The sequence below is a fragment of the Chroicocephalus ridibundus genome, chromosome 9, assembly GCF_963924245.1.
Source record: "Chroicocephalus ridibundus chromosome 9, bChrRid1.1, whole genome shotgun sequence".
NCBI classification, from domain to species: Eukaryota; Metazoa; Chordata; class Aves; order Charadriiformes; family Laridae; genus Chroicocephalus; species Chroicocephalus ridibundus.
The window spans coordinates 19,072,482-19,095,850 of NC_086292.1; the positions used below are offsets into that span (position 1 = coordinate 19,072,482).

Sequence of the window (23,369 nt, forward strand, 5' to 3'; positions counted from 1 at the left end):
ATATACACATAGAAAGATCAATAATTCCTCAGGGATGACATTCCTGAAGAGACTGTATCTTTTTTAATTACTGCTACAATTCCAGCTCTTCTCAGGGCTGAAGTGTAGAGAAGTTACCTGCAAACTGAACTCTAATGATAGTGAAGGTACTGCTGGAGAAAAAGCCCTTCCCCATAATACATTCAAGAAAGCAAAGACAAACAGGTCCTTAATCTTGCTTTATGTATTATGTATTCATAACACTACAAAGAATCTTGAGCATTGGACAAACTTGGGTTTACGTAACAAAACACCTAAAAGAAGCCTTTAAGCCTTTGCCCTCTGCTATTCCTCTGCAGCAAAGCAGGAAAGAGGGAGAACTATCGGTGCAGTTCCACTAGCTCAGGCACTTGGCAACATTTCCCTACTGTTAACTATCGCACTGACCACAGACCCTGCTCAGAACATTCTTCCCCTTCCGAGGACACAAATGTGTACACCTTAATGCTCCAGTTCAGCAACTTGTTTAAATGCATGCTCAACTATTAGCATGTAGATAGCCCTGATACAATCAATACAGACGAAATGGGCTAATTAAGCACAAGAAAGGGCATGCATTGAAAGCACCACTACCTTCTTAGTGAATATCTCATCCTGACGCGTTTAATATAATTTTTTTTTTCCTAATTTTAGGAATTCAGTTTTCAGAGAGTATTTTTCCCTGCAGTTCACTGGGACATTCATGGGGTTGGAAATCAATAAATGAAAAAAGAGTATCTGCCAATAAGTTCGTTTCTAAGCGATGGAGATTGAGGCTAGTGGTCCTTACACAGGCGCTGAAGTTAATGACTTTCTGCTGTCCCTTAAAGGAGAAGTCATACAACAACCCTTTGAGCCAAAATGAAACTCCAAAGGGCTCCGCCGCCTTTATCTACCTTTATTTTAGCCGTCTGCATAATTAACCCCCGGAAGATGCTGTCAGCATCGCTGGTGCCCAAATTCTACCTCGGGCCCCCCTCTCTGCCAGAGCCAGAAACGAAGCCTTCCAGAAGCAGCACTGCAGGACGGCGATGCCCAACGCCCGCACGGAGGATGTTACTAAAAATACTCCCCGTGATGCTCAATTAAAACCACTCTGGCCGAACATTCCCAATAATCCCGGCTCTCCCCATCTTCCCCCCGCTGGTACAAAGAGGCCTCTCGGTGCGGCGATGCGGGCCCCCCGCCTCCATCCCTCCCTCCCTCCCTCCATCCATCCATCCCCCCGTCCTTGGGCTCTGCAGCACGGCGGGCCCGGAGCCTTACCGCATCCCTGCCGGCCCGCCGCCCGCCCCGCCGCGGGCTCGCCTCCGCCATCGCCCCGCCGCCACCGCCACCGGGGCCAGGGTGGGCAAGCGCCGCGCTCCCCGAGCTCGCCCCGCTCGCAGGCAGGCAGCCCCGGCGGCTCCCGGCTGGCAGCCCCGCTCTCCTCCCCAGCGCCGGGCTCGCTTTTAAGGTGGAATGCCAAAAATCAGAGAATCGGAGAATCGGGTAGGCTGGAAGGGACCTTTAAGATCATCGAGTCCAACCGTTAACCCAGCGCTGCCAAAACCACCACTAAACCATATCACAGAATCACAAAATCGCAACATCACAGAATGGTGGGGGTGGGAAGGGACCTCTGGAGATCATCTAGTCCAACCCCCTGCCAGAGCAGGGTCACCCACAGCAGGTTGCACAGGAACACGTCCAGGCGGGTTTGGAATGTCTCCAGAGGAGACTCCACCACCCCTCTGGGCAGCCTGTGCCACTGCTCTGACACTCGTAAAGTTAAGAACTTTTTCCTCCAGTTTGTGCCCGTTGCCCCTTGTCTTATCGCTGGGCACCACTGAAAAGAGTCTGGCCCCAGCCATGAGTCATGACCCTCAGTCATGTCCCACAGCACCACATCTACCCGTCTTTTAAATACCCCCAGGGGTGGCAACTCCACCACCTCCCTGGGCAGCCTGTTCCAACAATCGATAACCCTTTCCATAAAGAAATTTTTCCTAATATCCATCCTAAACCTCCCCTGCCACAATTTGAGACCATTTCCTCTTATCCTATAGCCTGTTCCTTGGGAGAAGAGACCGACCCCCCCGGCTACACCCTCCTTTCAGGTAGTTGGAAGGTCTCCCCTCAGCCTCCTCTTCTCCAGGCTGAACACCCCCAGCTCCCTCAGCCGCTCCTCACAAGGCTTGTGCTCCAGACCCCTCACCAGCTCCATTGCCCTTCCCTGGACATGCTCCAGCACCTCAATGTTTTTCTTGTAGTGAGGGGCCCACAACTGGACGCAGCTCTCGAGGTGTGGCCTCACCAGTGCCAAGTACAGGGGGACAGTCACTGCCCCAGTCCTGCTGGCCACACTATTGCTGATACTGGCCAGGATGCTGCAGATGGGGCCAAGCTCCTTCCTTTGAGATCTGGGCTCAGAGCTTCTACCCTTCCCTTTAACCACCCCCACCTGCAATTTTCTCAAAGTTGGTTAGGATTTCGTAGGGAAGTAAGGAGAGATGCTCCTGCCAAAACCTGAGGCTTGACCCCGGCAGCAGGGCCTCATTTCCCAGAGCAAGTAATACCAGCGTGTATCAGACAGACACAAAGAGTTAAACTAAAATCTGTACAGCCTGATACACATTTTTTCTGGATCAGACGCACCACCGCAGAGCTGCAATTGCATATACACATGCTGGAAAAATAGGCCACCCTGTGTATTTCATATTCAGCTTATTTGCACTTCTTTATTGCAAAATCATAAAAAGATCAGTAAAAAAAACAAAATATTGCAGCATGGGTTATGGTTTATGACTGGAGAGAAATCAAGCTTTAATCTTTTGTGTTAGCTGCACAAAGGCAAGTCCAGTCAAACGCCCCCTGGACACAAAGCCAGCCCTTTAGGGCCAGAGCCTGTTTTTAAGGCAAGATTCCCAAGTCTTAAGATTGAGCGGACACAGGTTTCCTGCTGCTCATTCCTCTTTGCACAGAGCACCTCCACGTTATTCACACAGACAGCCCTGATGCTACCGGCAAAGTCTTCTCTACGTGGACACACAGCGCACACAGGTACACACACAGGGCGTATGCTCAAAGGTCACAAAATAATTAAATCTTCCTATTAAACACCAAATGAACAACACTTGTGTGGAGGCTACAAATTAGGACAGGGTTTTTTTCACATTTGAAACTTCCAAACTATGCAAAGCGACTACATCATCCTTAAAGGATGCTCTTAGTACCAGCACCTGTTTGAACGCTGGCAGCCGAACTGAATTCTGATGATCCCTTTAAAGTACTACTTTTTAAATGCTGCTGCATCTCTAATGGCATGGTAACTGTACCTGGAAATTCAGATAGAAAATTCAGAAAAACCAGAGCCCAACATACTGACACGCTGCAAAAAGTTAACCCTCTCTTCCTTCCACTGGCCGCCTATCAGCAAAATGCCATCAACGCTCTGACATTTTTAATGCCAAGTTCAGCCAGACCAGTAGTAAATACTTAAAACAGCAAAAGATCTAATTTTATCAGGTCTAACCAGAATTAGAGAAGAGCCTTCTCCCTCAGTACGTACCGTTTACTTCATTTTCTCTATCAGATGGACCAATGCCTTTGATAAGCAGAAACAAAGGCAATAATAATAAGCCCAGAATATTTTCATGGCATGATCTGGTTGGGAAAGCATTTATCACTTTTCTCCTACTTATCCATGACTTTTCCACACCTGCACCCACTGTGGTAACACCATACTTTGATTTCATGAGATATAACGCATCGCTGGGTTGTAAAAAGCTCACTTCTGAGATACGTTCAGAATCTAATCAAGGGGAGCACACAAACATGTGTAACAGATATTTAAAATACATGAAGGCATACATACGCATTTAAAATAGACTTTTCCACCCATGCCCACATACAAATGCTTGTGAAGCCTGTTTTAAGAACCTAACACTTTCAATCCCTGACAATTAGGTAAAATATATTCTCACTAATAAGCAGTGTCTAGAAGGAACATCTACGAAGCCAAATTCTCCACCCAGTGAAAGCACAGAACATGGCACAAAACACATCTGAACCACTATGAAGTAGTACAGAAACGCGCAAATGAATCAGTTAATACTCAAACAGCTCATTTACGCACTCGAATAGGGCACAGAGCTATGACTGAATTAATTAAAGGGCTATAAAACAAAACACTACCTAGAGACAACGCATGAGCACCATTGCTCCCGGTTCCCAGTGTTCTCTGAAAGGGATACGTAATGGGCACCATGACTTAGTACATTAAAAGAAATTAACATTAAAGAGGACTTACTGCTATTTTTTGGAGAGTCATTTTGACAGATGTCCATGTGTCCAATCTTCTATCCAGGATTAGGATAAATTTGGTGTCAGACTCATGTTGACTATGAGATAAGAAAATACCAATAACCAGATAACATTTTGAGGGAATGTGACTCTGTTCCCAAAAAAACCCCAAAAAAGCCCCAAACCCAAGTGCACAGAATACCAACCACATTTTCACATTTCCACAATTGCCAAAATTCCCTTTGAAAAAATTTTCCCCAAGCAGACACCGGCAAGAAATTTGGGATGTCCCACCTTAGGGTTAGCCCAGGGTTATGCATCATGGGCGTTGTTGCGTGGGAGGGTGGACACGCATTGGGCTTGAGAAGGACCTTGCAGAGGTGGGAGGCAAGAGCAGCCCAGGGGTGGCCGGAAGCCTCCACCAGCCGCAGATGCTCATCCCTGCCCTCACCGCTGAGCTCTTCCCTCCCAGAAAGCTCGGTACCTGTCTGCCCAGGTCACATCAACCGAGTGACAACTCCCGGCTTGTTTTGGCACAAAACAGAGGTGACATCAAGGCAGGGAAGGGGGATCTGGTCCTTAACCAGGCTGTCCCAACACCTCCCGAGGTCCCCGGGAGAAGCAGTGATTGCTCTGAGGCACTTTCCAGTGTGCTCTGGTTCGCTTTGCACGCAACAATCCCTTTTGACACTCAAATCCTTTAAGTCGCTTTGAAATGCCCAAGCCAGCCAGCAGCACCGGGGACGCAGGCTCTGGCGGGTACCCTAACGCGCAGGTGAGCTCCTGTCTGTAATTCAAATATCCCCTGCCCAGGCTCGCTGGGTCCGGGCTCAACCCGTAACAATACACACTCCAGGGCAGAATTACCACCTGGAATCACGTTTGCGCACAGGTAAGGGTACGCCAGCTTGTAACCAAGTCCTCCAACGTGAGTGGGTTTACAGGATACTTAAGCAATATTTACAATATTTATTTTGCGGCCGCTGAAACAGGATAGCCGCGTCCCACGCCACCCTATCCGGGTGTCTCTGTGCTGCGGGAGAGGCTCCCAGTAGGGCTGCTGGTTCCCCAGAGCTGGGTCAGGTATCTGCACCGGGTACGGCCCCGCGCAGGCACCCTTTGCAGTAACTCTTGTGTTTGGCAAGCGAAAACACGCGGTGGATTGCTCAGAAGTATCACATGGCAGACAATACTTGGCAACTTCACTACAGGGAGAAAAAAAAATAAATAAATAGACACTTGAAGGCAGTGCGGGAGCTTTCGCTCAATGCACATCTTGCTGCTCTGGTTTGTGGTAGCCATGTCTTTGGCAACTATATTAAAAAGGCATTAGCAGTTGTGCTGAGTGAAAAAAAAAAAAAAAAAAAAGAAAATAATAAAATTCCCTTTGGCTCATAATAACAGTTTGCCTGAAGATATGTAGAGGCACCCAGCTCCCAGGCTGTCCTACAAATATATCCCGGGGACCTCTAACGTCACACCCAGAGTGCAAAGGTTTCGTGCGGATTTGTACATCGCCGTCGAGGCGTAGCAGAAAAGAGCAGAGAAAAAGGAACAGCGTATTTTACACAGGGGTCATACACAGAACTTCGGTATGCAATAAAGCCTGAGGTTCCACCTTGCGAGCTGGAATCAGGCACAACTTTTCAGCCCAAACTTTTTTTAGATAAAATAGCTTTGACAACACGAAATGATTCTGCAGGTTTCTGTCAGCTCTGTTCGCCCCCACCACGAATTAAACGACCCCGGCGGGTGGGAGCGGGGCCAAACGATCCTTTTGTTTGAGGTAAAAATAAAACCTTTCGGGTTTTTCAGCACACCCTAAAACTTTACAAGGTAGGTCTCTATCCTACGAGAAACAATTCCACAACTCCCCACGGTATTTCCCAACAGGCTACCACTGGAAAAAAAAAAAAGAAAAGAAAAAGAAAAAACATAGTGTTTACACAGCACTGCTGTCATTGTAATAAAACCTGAAGAAAAACCCCAGAATCTACGTAATTTAAAAAAGGCAGCCAGACTGTAGTGCATTGTCAGTTAATAAAAGTATGCAAAGTCTGCATTGACTCAGGACAAGGTTACACTCAGGGAGCAGCCTCTCAGCATGTTAATTTACTTTTATCAGTTCCCTTACGCACACAAAGAAGAAAGTTCCCAGCTGTCCAAAAGCCTTGAAACCTACTGTGGGAAATTTTTAATTTATTCAGGGGCTAGCGGAGCAAGCCTGTGACTATTTGCAAGCCAGGCCTCGCAGGTTTATCAGATTTCCAGTCCTGCGATGTACCTTTTAGCCTGACAATAAAAATAAATCAATGCTTTCTCACCGCGGCTGCAAGGGGTGAGTTCATTTGCATCCAGCAGCAGAAAAGATGGGGACAGATAACTGGACTGAGGATTATTTCTCTCCGGGTGCTTCTTGTCACTTTTTTTTTTCCTCCTTACCCTTTATTTTGTATGTGTTGCAGGGTGCACCAGGCTAAAAATAAAGACTGAGGATGTTTTGCAGGAGGACTTGAAATCGGATCTCAGAGTGTGCAGTTGGGAGATTTATCACAGGCTCCTTATGGCTGGTGGGATCAGAGCACACCATCAGGACCTGCTGCCTAATATTTAAATCCAGAGGTATTTATAGCCAACGGCACCCTTCGCAGTGCCGTTACTCCCTGTGCTCTAAATCACTCCGTACTTCACTGCCCGAATGAAGTGAAACATGCAGAGCTTGTCTGAATACCGAAAAGGTGGATAGTCAAACAAGATAGGATGGGATGGGATAGGATAGGATGGGATGGGAGAGGAGAAGAAGGAAGGGAGAAGAAGGAAGGAAGGGAGAAGAAGGAAGGAAGGGAGAAGAAGGAAGGAAGGGAGAAGAAGGAAGGAAGGGAGAAGAAGGAAGGAAGGGAGAAGAGAAAAGAGAAGGGGATACTTCAGTTGGAAGGGACCTACAAGGATCATCTAGTCCAACCGCTGACCAATTCAGGGCTGACCAAGTTAAAGCACGTTATTAAGGGCATTGTCCAAATGCCCGTTAAACCCTGACAGGCTTGGGGCATCGACCACCTCTCCAGGAAGCCTGTTCCAGTGTTTGACCACCCTCTCGGTAAAGAAACGCTTCCTAATGTCCAATCTAAACCTCCCTGGCACAACTTTGAACCACTCCCAGGTGTCCTGTCGCTGGATCCCAGGGAGAAGAGCTCAGCACCTCCCTCTCCACTTCCCCTCCTCAGGAAGCTGCAGAGCCACCAGGTCGCCCCTCAGGCTCCTTCTCTCCAAACTAGACAAGCCCAGAGTCCTCAGCCGCTCCCCCAGGACATTCCTCCCAGCCCTGTCACCAGCTGTGTTGCCCTCTGGACACCTTCAAGGACCTTCACATCCTTCCTAAACTGTGGGGCCCAGAACTGCACACAGGGCTCAAGGTAAGGCTGCACCAACATTGTATACAGTGGGATTTTTATATTTTTTTAAAGATAGTATAATTTTTCATTTACTTTAATTGTGATCAGGACACTTTTTTGTAATAACAATCTTACCTATACCATAGCTCACTTCAACTGATTTTTTTTTTTTCTTCTTAAAGCTTCTACTGAAATTCTGACTTAACATTGGAAGAAATAAATTCTTTTAGGGCACACAAGAGATCAGCATTTGTTGCTAAGTCTATGCTCCCAGGAATCCTAAAGTAAAATTAGCTTGTCTACAAGGCTCACCTTCCTCCTGGCTCTGTTATTAATGCACTGGCTTTGAGGAGCAAAGAGTAGCTTACAGCAGCCCTCTCCTTTATCTAATTTCCAGGAGAAAAATGCTTCATGAAATTCAGCTTCCCCAAATCCTGCAAATCCGACACCCTGGGAGGTTTCCTCAGCCTGGTGTTGGTAGGACAATACGTGGTCGTTGCTACTGGTTGCACAGGAAAGGCACTGCCGGCGTGTTCCGAGACCCCTGTACCCACCCACAGGGATGTGGCAGGGAGGTGTCGGTGCACCCACAGCTAACTCTGACACGCAGGTCAAATATTGACCTCTTTTAGGGACTTTCTGACCCAAAGTCTAAGCTCGGATCCCATGACGTGATGCAGCTAAGGGATGCACACCCAGGGGTACCAGAGCTGACACACACCTTCTGTCCTCACCTACGCGATGCTTTTCCTTGCTCCCCGACACCACAGCCTTTTCAGCTCCAAAGTGTTAAAAACCACATGTTTTTAAGACGGTCAGGTATTGAGGCAGGCTGTTGTGGTGGTAGGAGGAGCAGAGAAGCACGATTAAAGTGGTTTTCCTAATAACACACTGAACACGTTTGAATCACAGCTCTCATTAGTTTCTTGATTGAGTTGGACCTATTAGAGGGACAGCAAGACAGCTCATCACGCTAATGCCAGGGTGTTCACCCTTACATGAAACAAGAAGCCCTGGAGAAACGGAGCAGAGCTGGGAAGTACAGATGCACAGACACGGGCTGGCCGTACAGCACGAAGGAGAAACCCCTGCGGCCGGGACACACCATGGGACACACCATGGGACGCTCCTGTCCCTGCTGGGACAGTGCTCTGGGGGCCAGGAGCCCACAAAACTTCAGAGTCCATCCCCTACAGAGGACAGGGGAACCAGAAGCTCTTCTTTTTTTCCTGCAGAAGTGGCTAAACACACGGTACTTCTTCCAAAGCAGCCGCTGATGGAAAGCTCACACCTAGCTGCTATCAACCTGCTCTCCCTGCAGGAAGAAATTTGCCAAAACAGGCATTATTCAAGGAAATTAAGCATTCCAGGTAACTGAGTCACCAGGCTCAGCGGCAAAGAAATAGGAAGGCCATTAATCTAAGTACAGAGCCCTGCATGTGGCAGACTGTCGGCCACTCAACCCCGAGACACGGGCTCTGCGGCACACTGCCAAGCCACCCCACGTAATGGGGACCCCAAACGGTTCGCTCCTGTAATTAGTCTCTTCCTCCGGTTACACTTCTCTTTTTTCCAGGGTAATGACTCTCTATTTGTACATGTCAAAATATTATTCTGCAGTAGGCCAGCATATTTAAGCGGTGACACATGTCAAAGCTTAAGGAAAGCTCGCTGTTAATTACAAACTTAATAAAGTAAATTTATGATACATGTAGGCTGACAAGTCATAGGGATGATGATGTCCACTTTTTACTCTGTATTCACTGGCACATTAAATACCGTGGCCTGGACACCGTAAGGGCTTGCATCGTTCGTCTTCTCCCTCTTATTTGCTCTTGAGAGCTGAAGATGCCCCTCACCCCCACGCATTGGGGTCCCGGACCCAGGTGGGACCGACCCCTCTGCCCATCACAGGCAAGAGCTAGAAGGGAGCCACATACCTCGGGACTGACGTTAGGTATGTTAAGACTTTGGATACGATCTCCTCAGGCACCTCGTTGAAGCGAGCATTGTCGGGGAGGGTGATAATCCAAGCCTTGTCTTTCCCCCGGCCACCTGGAATACAGACAAGGATGCTTTGGAGGAGGACCAGCAGCAAAGCCCAGGTCCACCAGTCAGGGCAGAAAACCATCAGTACAGAGGGTTTTTTTGCACCACCAGAACAGAAAAAATGGGTCCAATCCTGCCTCCAATTTCAAGCATGACACACTCACAGGTGGCACAAGACAAATGTATTAGGTACCACATTTTTCCTTTCTTTACGGAGTGGGCTTTACACGGGACAGCAAAAGAAGCCAGAAATACAAGGAGAAATCATTGTGCTGGTCTGGAACCTACAGAAATACATTTCAAAGCAAAACACTTGTTAATGCGTTGAGTGTTTGAAGGTAAGAATGTTTTACAGTATGGCTTGAGACAGAAACCTAATATGCTCTTCCAAACTGCCTCAATGTTTTATTAACAACATTTCTAGTGGCACTGGCGACTACCTGATGAATATTATCCCGTGCAGAGTATCATTTTGCCAAATAGCGCAGAAGTTTATCTGGAGTATTTAATTACCACGTAGAGACCCTGGAGAAATTCAGCGTACTCACCAGAAAGAAAAGCAAACTCTTTCATCAAATCATCACTGATGTCCTTTGCACAGATGGGTATTGCAGTTTCTGGGAAAAAAAAAAAAAAAACAAAAGCAGTAGTCAAAAAGAAAGCAAAAAATCCAAAGCAAACACGTTTATCAACCCAAAGGTGGGACGTGAACCAAATGCAGCTTCCCTAAATTACATACGAAATTTCATACCGACGGATATACGGTTTTCCAAGAAATCAATGTTTCTAATGACTCTAACAGGGCAAACACCGTAAGTCAGCAGCAAATATATCCTACCAAATGAACTACTTGAGTGCTCTCCCCCCACCAAGGTACATCCAATGTTAATATTTATATTTTGGAGTCACTAAATTAACCCCCCTGTTTTACAAACTCCCCCAGTGCCTCCTCGCCTTGGCAATACAATGGGCCGAGGCTTCCGCTGGGCAGGGCAGCGTCCAACGCTGCCGCACTGGGAATAAGGGAACTGCGTTTAACTGGGAGTAAGGCTGGGTTTTCAGACTGTTACAGTCTTTAATTTTGAGCAAATAAGCTTCTGAAATCTTGTTTTCATCTGGCACGGGGCCACGTGCACTGGAAAGGCTGTCGTTCCTACGTTCGGTTATTAGGTTTCTTCTTAATTAAATAATGGGAGAGGCTGTTTTAATGCCATATTTAGCACACTGACCATTTCAGTGGCAACAAAACGCATCGGAAGAATATAAACGACTTTACCTCTCCCCGGGAGAAGGGAAGAAAAACCAGACCAAACACAAGGGGAGCTTACAGCTGGTAGGCATTTTTCCGGATTATCTATAAATGGAATGATAACTAGAAATTAAACATCCTTGTTCCTGCAAATAAACATTTTAAAGCACATCTATACAGATTAAAGCCCTCGTGCTTTCTGATAATCAAATTTTAAACACTGATTATTTCACAGAGCTGGTCCCAGGGAGGAGTCTTCCGGCTGTTTTAAATCACACGGGCCGCACACTTCAGCGCACTCTGGTGTAATCAATATTTATTCTATTTCGCTTTTTCCAAAGGCTTTCTGGTCACTTCTGCTTTCTTGAAGGATGTTTCGGGCCTCTAGTTGCCAAATGGGGCTGCAGCACCGCAGCCCAGAGATGCCCGGGGTGGGGGGTTCTCTGCATCCCGCAGCCCCCACTGGCCATGGGCTGCTCTCACGTGCCGCTATTTCCTCCTCTTGTAGATAAAAACGTTATTTTTCTTCGTTAAGGATCGGGGCCTGAGTCCCACTGGCAGCTACAGAAACATTCTTCGTTTTAACAGCCTCCGGAATTGGTCTTGTTAAGAAAGAAGTTTGTCTTGCAAGATATTTCAAATATTTCTCTCTTATTCAACTGCTTCACCTAACCTAAGGACAAACAGTGGCAACGGATTTTTTTTTTTTTTCTCTATTAATTATTTTTTCCCCAGCTCAATAGTTTCACACTGATCAAAATCATGCTTAATGAGCTCCAATGCAGGAAGTAGATACTATCTAACATGCGGGTCTTTGAAAATACAAGACAAAAGCCCGCGGCTGACTCCGCGGCCCCGCGCTAGAACGTCCGCACGCGACGCCGGTGCTCGATGCTAAAAGCAAACGCAGCTCCGGGTTCGCCGTAAATGCAGCTTTTGTTCCTGGCCCTGCAGTGATATGGGAGGGAAATGATGGTGTATTGAGACCTGTCCAGGAAACGGGCTGGGAAAAGGGCATTAAAATTTGCATGGTTAAAAAAAAAAAAAAAAAATTAAAAAATCACTTAATTTAAGTTTCACAAGACATTTTCTCACTGAGAACAACACGCAGCCTTAAACTAAGCTGGAGACAACCATGGTTGGGAAAAAAATAGCATTTTTCCACAGATATTTTCAAACTTCGCATTCCAGGGGGAAAAAAAAAATCATCTCAAAAATGCATACTTTAACCCCAGAGCCGGGTGCTTATTCTCTTCAATCTCTCTTAACTGCAATTTCACAATGACCATCAGGGAAACTGCAAAAACCAATGAATGTTTTATCCCTACCTGTGCCAGGGGGTGCAGGAGGACCCGCCATGCCGTGCCCTCTGCCAACGCGGGCACGGACCACCCCATCCCACACAGCCCACCAGCTCAAGTATCATCAGCGCCATGTCCGCAGGGGCGCCTGGCATTTCTGGCTTTGAGGTACAAAGAGCCACAGGACTGGGGTTCCCACCATGGTCGGGAACAACCCAAGGAGGGACCTGCTTTGGGAGTCCTGGTTTCCAGTGAGGACCTTGTTCCCCAACATTTTATTCCATGGAAAGTTTCATCCTTGACTTTGACAGAGAGGTGGAGACCCAGATTCCTAAACACCCTTATGCCTTTGAGATTCTCGCTTCCCAAGGGATGACATGTCCCTGCCCAGGGCAGGGGGTCGGAACTAGATGATCTTTAAGGTCCCTTCCAACCTGAACCATTCTATAATATTTTTGGAAGAGGGCACTCAGCACCTTCAGAAAACCAGGCCCTTCTGAGCAGTCCCAAGTTAAGCACCCAAAATAACTCACTGGAGGAAAAAACAGGTGGGAAGAAATTTACTCCAGGCAGCAAAGGGCTCGGGAAGCGTTTCCCTTATAATCCCTCCCCATCTCCTGCGGGGTAGGAGACTCCAACAAGCGACGGAGGAGCAGGACAGCTGCCCTTTGGTAAGGTCAAGGCACAACAACAGGGTGATTGTGGTCCCATTAGAGCCACTCCTTGGCCAACTCATCGCTCCCTTGGCAGTGGCCATTGAACTCAACCTCCTGGGCATACGTTAGGGAAAATCAAGTGCTGGCATCAAATTCACAAGTGTGTTGCTGTGCCTGTGGCACATCAGTTGGATGTTGCTATAAATCCTGTACAGAAACATGACCTTTGTCCTCAAATACTGATCTCTGGAAAAAGAGCAGTGAAAGGCAGTGGGGCACCAAAGATACCCGCCTCTCAAACAAGGCTTCCCTTGATGCTCATTAGCAAACTGGGGATTTCTTATTTGAAGGACGCTCTTGGGACAGTACAGGAAAGACCCCGGGGTATTGCGCGGCAGGGGCTATGAACAGCATGGCCAGCCTGTGTCTTGCTTGGCACAAGCCAGAGGAAGCCAAGGTTTCACACACGTCCACTCATTTCTCTTAAAAAGAGGCTTTGTGATCATCAGCTACTATCAAATAGAGCTGTGCTGTTATAAAATCCAGCCTGAGCCCCTCGCGTTACAGCATCCCAGAGCACTTCACAAACCACACCGCCATCCCCACACAGCTGGTATGAACTCGGGCTTCAGGCTCTTGCTAAAAATCAGCAGCATCTGGATGACAAACTGTCACAGCAGCATAGTAACATTTTTTATATAGGCTCTAAATTGGGTATTTATAAAATGCTGCTGCAGTTATTACATTCAGAGACTCCTCTACAGAGATCGTTGCCATGGCACAGAGCTCCGGAGGATGCGTGAAGCCAAGTGGGGAAAAGACAAAGGGGAAATACAAAGTCTCTACTCTTCCAAGAAAAACTACTGTGGCTCAGCAGGGAGCCCTGCTGAATCTACCCTGTCCCCATCATTTGGGTGACACAGCCCAGCGCGTTTTGCTGGGTCCTCTCCACAGGACCAATCTCAAGGCCATCGCACTGACGGCGGTTGTTAAGAATAGTGCTTATTGGTATCACTGGAACATCAAGAGATGTTTCCTTTTGAAGCAATTCAAGCACAGCGGGACTTTCACGTACAGTGGAGGTCTGCAGTGACATTCAGAGAGAGGAGAGTCTGAGTCCAAATTCCTCTTGTAAAACTCAATTAAGCCCCAAAGTGCTTTAATCTTTGGTAACTATTGTTTTCTTTTCTATCCCAAACTTTGCAGGCCCACGGCATCTGCAGACGGCAGCTGTGTAATGCATCTGCCAAGCTGATGTAACAGTGCCTTACACTTTATAACACCCACCAAATATTGTCTGCAACTACAAAATCCATTTGGAGGTGGCTTTGTTGTGAATGCAGAATAGCAGCTTTTCATGCGAGGGTTGCTGCCGTAGTCTAGGAAACAAAACGGAAGTAAACTAAATGAAAAGGATAAAGGATCACGTTGAGCTTCTCCATGATCTGCTTGTCCTCAGCTGCTTGGACATCTCCACCCAATGAAGCAGCGTGAAGGCAGCCTGCGGGTTTGTTACATATTTCCATTGCCCTCGTTGACTTTCTGGGCTAACCGGGGTCATCAGCCAGTGTCTGTCTCAGGTCACCCCACCACAGCGAGGCCCACCTGCCCCCAAAAGTTCCTTTCGAGGCTAACGACACCCGTAACGCAGACCTATACACACCAACAGGGCTGGAAGGAAGGTCCGGTGCTCGGGGAGTTTCCATGAGCCCCAGGCAGCCCTGTCCATGGCCAGCACCAGTGTGAACCTCCCAGAAATGCTGATGGAGCACAAGCTGGGATGGCCATGAGGATTAAACCATCTCCATCTCATCTGCTTCGCACAGGAGAGGGAACAGAAATCCCTCAGGGCAGAGTGTCCCAACCAGGAACCCTGTGCAACGCGGAGCGCGGCCCTTTCAGCTTCTCCGGCTGAAGTTGCTCTGCTTTGCAAAATTAAATATTCATTGGGGCAAAGAATAGAAACACAGTCCTGTATCTGAGGAGAAAGATCCATGCACCACCCTACAATTTGTCCCCCTCATTCAGTCCAGGTTGTTATAACAGTTAAAAAAGGAGGGACCCCGCAGCCCATCGCTCTGGGCACTCACTTTGGATAAGGGGAACAATTTCACTTGAAATTTAATTTTCTGCAAAATACATGGGGCCACAGCTTGCCGCAGGAAAGCCGAGGCTCCGTCACGCTGGTGTGCATCCCAGCCGCTGAGCCTCACCCTGCTTTCTCCCCGAGCAATTTCAAAAGACTTTGGATTCCATCCAGTACACAACAAGAAACATCACCATTCTCCCTACCAGCACGCCGTGTCCAGAAAGCAAGACAGAGGGAGTTATTAGAGAAAAATACACTATTTTACGCTGCCTGCAAACTGCCCTACCGTGAACGGCACGCTTGCACGAGGTCTACACAAAGCACGAGTGACAGGGTGGGTGTCCCTGGCTGCAGGGAAGGAGCAGGGGGACATGCTGCTATCACCGCTTTGGCCAGGGTCTTTCGGGCATCGTGCCCCACCTGCACGGCCTTGAAACGGTGGCTTCCCCAACAAGCTTATCCCTGGGGTAGGATCCTGATTTCCACCCTCCCACCTCTCCAATCTGCCCAGGAAGGGGACGCCATGCTGCGTACGTGCAGAGCGGGTGTTTACACAGCACCGACGGGGACCCCGGCCAGGAGGGGCTGGTGGCCGGCCAGGCGGCACGACGCTGGTGGAGACACCCTGCTGAACTGCATGTTCATCGGAGAACGCTGGGCAGAGAATAGGACATTGTGCTCCTCAACAAGGCCTGCTGTATTCACCTAAAGGTTATTTACAGGACCTAGTCTGAGCAGAGGACTGACAGCCAAGGTCCTGAGGCTGCTTCCCGGCTTTGAGACTAAACCCTTTTGGTAGCTGGGAGCAAATCATGTCTCCCATGGCTTCGGTTCCTCATGCACAAACAGGAACAGGCACAAGCACCAACAGGGTAAGATGTTTCCAAAGGGCCACGAGCATGTGTGATGACAAGAGCAGAAAAGACCCCAGCAGCCCCCATCCATCAGGCCAACACAGGTGTCCACATCTATACTAGTTGTGCAAGAGCTGGGATCAAAGGGCGGGTGTTAAATGCCCCGTTGAACTACCTGTTGGGTGGCGTTGGACTAACCTGGACAGCTGAGTATGAAAAGGTCTCCACAACCCACGGGACCGGTTTCTGGATGCACCAAAGTACTGAAGGTCTTGGGATCAGACATGAAGTCCACCAGCCAGGACTCGGTGGCTTCCTCCCTGGGGACCCAAGGGTAAGGGATCATTTTCCCCTACAAGGGAGTTCGCAGCTGGCTCACAGGGGCTCAAAGGTCCCAATGAGGGACTTGTAAAAATTCAGAGGGCAGAAAAACAGAGGGGCCTGCTAATAAGACACATTTCTACTCAGTTCCACCAAAGTCATGCAGAGCTGCAGAGCACATGGGGGTGAACAACCTTGTGTTGCAATTACACTTTCAAACCAGAGGCAATAGCCTGACCACAGGTTTAGATCTGTGGGGACTTTTCCCCATGTGAGGGATATCCTACATCAAATTTCCTTCTCTCCACACCCCAGAAACTTAGAGACTTGATCGTGCAAAGTGCAAAATCTGCTGCGGTCCTCTTCTGCATTTCCTCAGGTGCAGCACAGAAGCTATAGATGTAATCATTTCTAACAGCAGCTCTGAGCTGCACACCCCCTCGTGTGCACCAAAACGACCTTCAGTTGCATCACACACACGCTCCTGTCACCGGGGGTACCTGTCGCACAGACGAAGCCCTGTTGCTGTCCCGGGGACCCAGGCGGAGCAAATTCACCTTTAGCCATCCGCGTGCTAGAACAGCAATTTCTGCCGCTACGCTAAAACCTTGCGCACTCAACAGTTTGCAGTTCCAGGCGGTGCAGCCATTCCCCGTGCCAGGCAAGCCACACAAAAGACCCACTGAAATATTTATGGCAGAAAGCTCCGATACCCTCGAGTGCCACAAGCTCCTTTGTCCCCCGCGGGGACAGCTCACACCCCGCTGTGTCCATGATGTATTTATCGATCCTGAGGAAGACGATGGGGCTCCTCGGCCGGTTCTGGCAAACCTCCCCCCACCACACGTGAATCTCTCGGTAAATCCTCGACTTGGCAGATGCACTTGCAAAACCTGCTTCTCCAAGGAAGCTCCTGGGAAGAGCATCAGAACACAAGGGACAAGGGATGGCAGAGCCATGGGAAGAGCTGCACCCCCAGGAACATGGTGGGAGCCAAGGATGGGCAGGGTGTATTTAGATGGAACGGGTGGTTCAGGCGCTGGCTGGTCCCCAGGCTACAGGTGGCCCGGGGGCCATCCCAGGAGCCCAGTGATGCTGGCAGGGTGGCCCTGGGAGAGTCTGCTATAGAGGCGGGTCAGCAGCAAAGCTCCTCCTTCAGAGCCAGAAGGGACGGACGCATAGCAGCAGCCACCACGCCACGGTTTCAAAGGGACACAGCCCCTGCAAAGCCTGTCCCTGCACAGGGGCAGCCACCAGCACCAGCTCCCCATTGTGGCCACATGGGCATGAACGCAGACCCCTCTTCCCCAACGGCCGCCGTAACTGTCCACGTGTGAGCACGCCCCAGCGAAAATCATGATCTAAACTCTACCAGGAGCCTCATCCCATGTCACAGATGGGAAACCAAGGCGGACACGTCAGGCAGGAACACATCAAAAACACCCAGCCATTCAAAAAGGCCATGGAAAGCCCCAGGAGGGTCAGTCCGTCACTAGGCATGATGGGTTGGTCACCATCCCTGGTTCAACAACTGCTCAAATTATCCTTTGTCAGAACGGGGAGGGTATTTTGAGGAAAGGCTCACTCTGTTTGCAAGCTCCTTCTTTTACTTCTCCCCACACGCCCGCTCCAGCACAGCGTAGGAGGTAGGATACGGCACCAGATGGTCCTCTCTTCTGACCTGGTGGCCGTGCTTCCTTGCTGAGGCCCTCCGGGGCTTATCTGCAGTCGATGCTTCAGCACAGACACCCATCCGCATCACCCAAACCCAGGAGCATGCTCAGCTAAGAAACCATTCAGCAAAAAAAAAAAAAAAAAACCAAAAAAAACCCAAACCCAACCCAAAACCAAAGCTTCTGAAAAACTAGAGTGACCTTTTCAAAAGGCTTAGATTTCTATACGCTGGGGATATGAGTGAAAATGCAAAAGAAAATGCTGTGAAAGAAAAAAAGAAAGATGAGAATTAGGGAGAAAATGTTCACTCAGTGCAGCCGAGGCTTGTGGACCATCATGCAGGCAGTGTGCCCGTCCCACGGAGCAATGTCCTCATGGGACCAGCTGAATCATCACCTTACAATAGGAGGGATCGGGTGGCAGCGTGTCCAGACCAGGCGCAGCCAGCCAAGGATCCCACATTCACGGGAACTTCACCCTCTGAGACCATTTTGGGAGCTGAAGCAAGCAGAAAGATCCCTGGGAGCCGGGGCTGAGCCGCGCCACCAGCGAGGCGGAGGATGCTCAGGGGAGGTTACAAGGTCCATGGTGTCCCTGTGTGCTGGGGACCATGGGATCTGGAGAAAGGATGGGGGTAATCTCTTCCAATTTAGATTTAACAGCTGGCAAACTGTGGAAGCTTTGCTCAGAAAAGGCAAACCAAAAGCAAACTAAGTGGAAACAAGGCTTGCGTACTGCCTCTCCTGTCATTGCTGCGGCTAATCTGCTAATGCCAGGGAACAAAAAACACGGGATGCTCTGATGTGCTGACATCCAATCAGAAAAACTGCCTTCTCCTATCACCCCAAACTAAGGAAAATTTAGGAAAGATAAAAGCCGGCTCAACCATACGTGAATTTACATCTACTGCAAGAAACGTAATGAAGTTTCTCAACACCCACCCATGTCGATTCCAACGCGGTGTGGGAGTCGAGAAAATCCAGTTTCTTGCATTTCTGACATGTAGGAGCTTCAGTGCACTTTTAATTTTTCTCCTCTTCCCAATTTCAGTCACTCCTCCCTTTCAGAAGCCTCGGGAAGGAGTTTACAGGTGTTTTACACACCAGCACCGGGGCCCATTTGCCAACATCGTCAGCCTCCAAACCAGAGCCCATGCAGCACAAAAGAACCCCAAAGCCAAATAAAAAACACACCTGCACACCTCAATTAACTTTCACCTCATTTGATACCATGCAAGTGTTGCTTTTTCCAAGCCGAATCCCAGGTTTGTGCACAAAGCATCTCTCGGGAGATGTAACAGCAGTAAATCCTTGGGCCCCGTTACCTGCCTAGGAACCGGGAATTAAGTTCACCGAAGTCACTGGAAGGATTTATTTGCTTTCAGAGCCCATATAGCCAGGAAACTAAGTCCGACAGCCGGGTTCCCGTGATGGCATCACTCTGCTGCAAAATGAGGGAAACTAAAACCAATTTTCCCAAAATGGAAATGCTCAATTCTGGCATTCCCCTCTTGAGCAAAAGCGCATCTCCCAATCCGGCAAACCCCCTTCCTGTGGCAGGAGAAGGTCAGTGGCACAGAAAGGGACCAGGGGAGAGGGTATCGCTGTCACTCGCTGTCTGTCTCACTCCACCCAGCCCTTGGACAGACACCCGCGGAGCAGCACATGGATAATTGCAGCGTCCAGTGCAGGTTCCCAGGGAACAGCTCTGCCCCAGGAGCTCCTGACTCAGCCCCGCTGCCAAACCAGGTCTGGCATCGCCCGGGAGGGAAAGGGATGGGGAAGACAAGGTGGCTCCACCACAGCTCCTCGCCCTCCTGCTCCTCTGCCCACTGTTTTTTAATGTCCTCCAATTGCGCCGTGAGAGGGGAGCCATCCCATAGGATGATGAAGCCTCAGCAGAGCAAGCTAAGGAGGATGGGGACCCTCACGCGTGCCCAAACAACCACCGTCACAGCGACTCGTGTGTCCGCCAGCACGAAGTTGCCCATTTGCAGGAGGCGGCTGCAGGCACTCGCTTGGTTTCCTTGTGGGTCCCACCTGCCAAAACCGACTTTAACCAAAGGCTCCGACCTACGACCAGCAGCAACATCCCAGCTCTGAACTCCCCATCTCCAGGTGCACGGGGGGAGCTCCACATCTCCAAGCGTCCTCCAGCTCGGTGGCAAAGACGGCGCTTTGGAAGACTCTGTCTTTCCCTCACCATTATTTTACACTTTGGTCGCTTCCCTCCCACACAGCCCTGCTGTCGCTTTGCTTTTGTCCTGGTAAATGAATGACAAACTGTTAAACCGCAGTTGTAGGAAATGCAACGCAGGGAGAGGAAGCACATCCCACGTACTACCGACTGCTCCCAAACTACTACTCCTCCATGGTCCACCCAAAGGGGTCCCGACCGATGGCGGCGCAGAACCTCCGGATGCTGCTGGCCCTGCACTCTCGCAGGTCCCCGATGGAGCCCAAGCCATTTTAAAGACAAGGATGGCTATAAAAGGCTTGGGATTTATATAGGCTTATATCTACTCTAAGGCAGATCCGGGGGAAGCATCACCTTCCACTAGAAACGACCGACGCAGTTTCCGGTGCTGATGCACGAAGGGAAATGGTTAAAACATGGTCCCAGATCAGGCTGAATGCTCAGAAATCAGCGATGAAGGGAAAAAAAACCCAACAACCTTCTGATCTATTTTTCATCTCATGATTTGGGGAACCTTACGCAGCTTCCTATCTTTTTCAATATCTCATTCTAAGAATCTATGTAGATGCCAAATCACGCGTCCAGATCCTGCAGCTATCCCCACACAAGCGTGCCTTTGTGGAGATATTTTGATTTTGTGTGAGCATTATACAAAGGTCGTCTGCCAAGAGCTTGCTGGAAGACGGGGCTCATGCTCACGAGAAACCCGCTTTCACCTGGTTTCCGTTACATCGCTCATAGGAAACGTTCACCATCTGCGTCCTCATGCCTGTGTCACCCGGCTCCTGTTCGAGCAGCGTGGGTGTTTCATTGCCCCCACCAGCACAAGGAGGATCAGACTGGGTTTTTTAATCACATCCATTCAGGTAGCATCCTTTGCTAACCGACCCTGACCACCCCTGCCAACATTTTCCCACCCCGTTTGCAGGGTGGGGGCAAACGGACAGGTCAGCATGGGTCTGGCGGGCAGGACAACCCACAGCAGAGCAGCAGGTGCCATCGTGGACATCATCCCAGAAGAGCACAGAACCATATCACAGAATAATAGAACAGTTTGGGTTGGAAGGGACCTTAAAGACCATCCAGTGCCACCCCCTGCCCTGGGCAGGGACACCTCCCACCAGACCAGGTTGCTCCAAGCCCTGTCCAGCCTGGCCTTGAACCCCTCCAGGGATGGGGCAGCCACAGCTTCTCTGGGCAACCTGGGCCAGGGGCTCACCACCCTCACAGCAAAGAATTTCTTCCTCAGATCTCATCTAAATCTCCCCTCTTCCAGTTTAAAACCATTACCCCATGTCCTGTCACTCCCCTCCCTGATCCAGAGTCCCTCCCCAGCTTTCCTGTGTCCCCTTTAGGGACTGGAAGGGGCTGGAAGGTCTCCCTGGAGCCTTCTCTTCTCCAGGCTGAACCCCCCCAGCTCTCTCAGCCTGTCCTCACAGCAGAGGGGCTCCAGCCCTCGGAGCATCTTCGTGGCCTCCTCTGGACCTGTTCCAGCAGGTCCATGTCCTCTTTAAGTTGGGGACTCCAAAGCTTGACACAGCACTGCAGGGGGGGTGTCTCACCAGCGCGGAGCATCTCTTGACACATCGGTGAAGTCCTCACCTGGGACTTACCCCCTGAGAAATTCCTCCTGCACCCCAAACCGTGCTTTGCAAAGAGGTCAAGGAAAAGTGGAATTAGATTGGAAGCTTTCTTTTTTTTTCTTTTTGGGTCAGTGTGTCTTTTCTGTGCCTGGCACGGCTCCAAGCACTCTGCCAGCTGTGAACAAATAAGGAATGATGAGCGCCTTCGCCTCCTGACAAGGTATCCGGCCTCTAGCGAGGCTTGGAGTCACCCGAAATGCCACTACCTTTCCTGGATTATGAAAGGGGATTTTCCCCCCCCCACCCCCCTGAAAAAAAAAACACAACACCCCACAACCTGTTCTCCCGCAAGAAAACAAAATAACAAAAAAGTCAGGGCTCCCCACAGTTTATGAGCAGATCGTCGTCCGTTGAAGGAAACCCCGCGGAAGCACAAGAGCGGTTTACAGCCCGGGGAGGAAGGGATCAGTTGGCATTTGCTTCTCACGTTGGGGGTGTGCAGCCATCTAACCACAGCAGCATCACCTGCGCGCTCCCCAGCACAGCCGGGCATTAAGCGATGTTTAAAGACCAAGGAAGGCGGGAGGGGAGAGGGGGTGTCTCACAGGGACACGCTTTACACACATCTACTGCTTTTCTACTTCAGAAAGTGGGGAAGGGCACATCGTCAGTTGTCAGGCGAAGGTGCAGCATCCCAAGGCAGACTTCTTCAGACATGGGGACTCTGAGAGGGGGACCAGCACCGGCAAACATCCTTCTGCTCACCGAAAACAATCGCCTTTCTTCAAAATGCATTTTGAACATGTATTCCAACAAGAAGGACGTGTCGGCAGCACCACGGGAAACAGCTTCTCCTTAAAAAACGGGGCCATTCCACACCGCTCCTGCCATCCATCAGAATAAGTAACACTCGGACTCCTCAGCACCCCCCGTGCAAGGAACCCTGCTCCTCGGCAGGCGGCCCCGGGGCCCCACACACCTCCCCCTCTTGCCTTCGCACCCCGGCCCCGCTGCCGCCCCCCCCCGCGGCCCCGGCTACCGCTGAGGAGCCGGGCACCCCCCGGGGCTCCGGGAGGCGGGAGGCGAGCCGGGAGCCAGGCTCCTTCCGCGGAGGGACAGGGACCCCCGGGAGGGAGGGAGGGAGGGAGGATGGGGCTGGGGGGAAGCCCTTCGCCGCCCCCCCCCGGCCACCTGTGACACCGGCCCCCCCGGGACTCACCGGCGGCGGCGGCCTCCAGCAGCGCGGCGGCCCGCAGCAGGCAGTAGTACCGCTCCATCTCCCCCGCCGAGGTGCCCCCCGGCGGGGGGCCGGCCGGGGCCGGGGCCGGGGCCGGGGCCATGGCCATGCCCCGCGGCAGCGCTCCCCCGCCGGCACCGCTCCGCCGCCGCGGGCCCGCCGCCCCGGGCCGGCGCCAGGCGGGGCCGGGGGAAGCGGGCGGCCGCCGCAGCCGCTCCGACCGCCCCCAGACCGCCCTCCGCTCCGCCCCCGGCCGGACCCCGACCGCCCCCCGCTCCGCCCCCTGCACCGACGCCTCCGCCCCCAGCGCCCCAGGCCCTTGGGCCCTCTTCTTTTCATTTATTTTTTTTTAATTTATTTTATTTCTTTTTTCCTTTTTTTTTAATTTATTTTTCCCCTTTTTTCTTTTTCTTTTTTTCGCTTTGTTTTCCTTTCTTCCCCTGTTTTTTCCTTTTTTTCTGTTTCT

The 23,369-nt window shown here is 50.3% G+C and overlaps 1 protein-coding gene across 2 annotated transcripts in view; it reads right to left on the reverse strand.

The window, feature by feature from the left end:
• Positions 1-23,064, reverse strand: part of LOC134520460 (proto-oncogene DBL-like) — a 62,238-nt gene extending 39,174 nt beyond the window's left edge. Inside the window, exons 1-4 of one of the 2 annotated variants that reach the window (XM_063345832.1) lie at positions 22,886-23,064; positions 10,292-10,360; positions 9,635-9,749; positions 4,310-4,400 (exon numbers count right to left, since the gene is read on the reverse strand). In XM_063345832.1, the coding sequence (XP_063201902.1) occupies positions 4,310-4,400; positions 9,635-9,749; positions 10,292-10,360; positions 22,886-23,012 (402 nt within the window). In that variant the 5' untranslated portion in view covers positions 23,013-23,064. Of the gene's footprint in view, positions 1-1,284; positions 1,455-4,309; positions 4,401-9,634; positions 9,750-10,291; positions 10,361-22,885 lie in introns of those variants that run through there. The other variant, XM_063345833.1, reaches the window with a different exon arrangement.
• Positions 23,065-23,369: the final 305 nt, after the last annotated feature.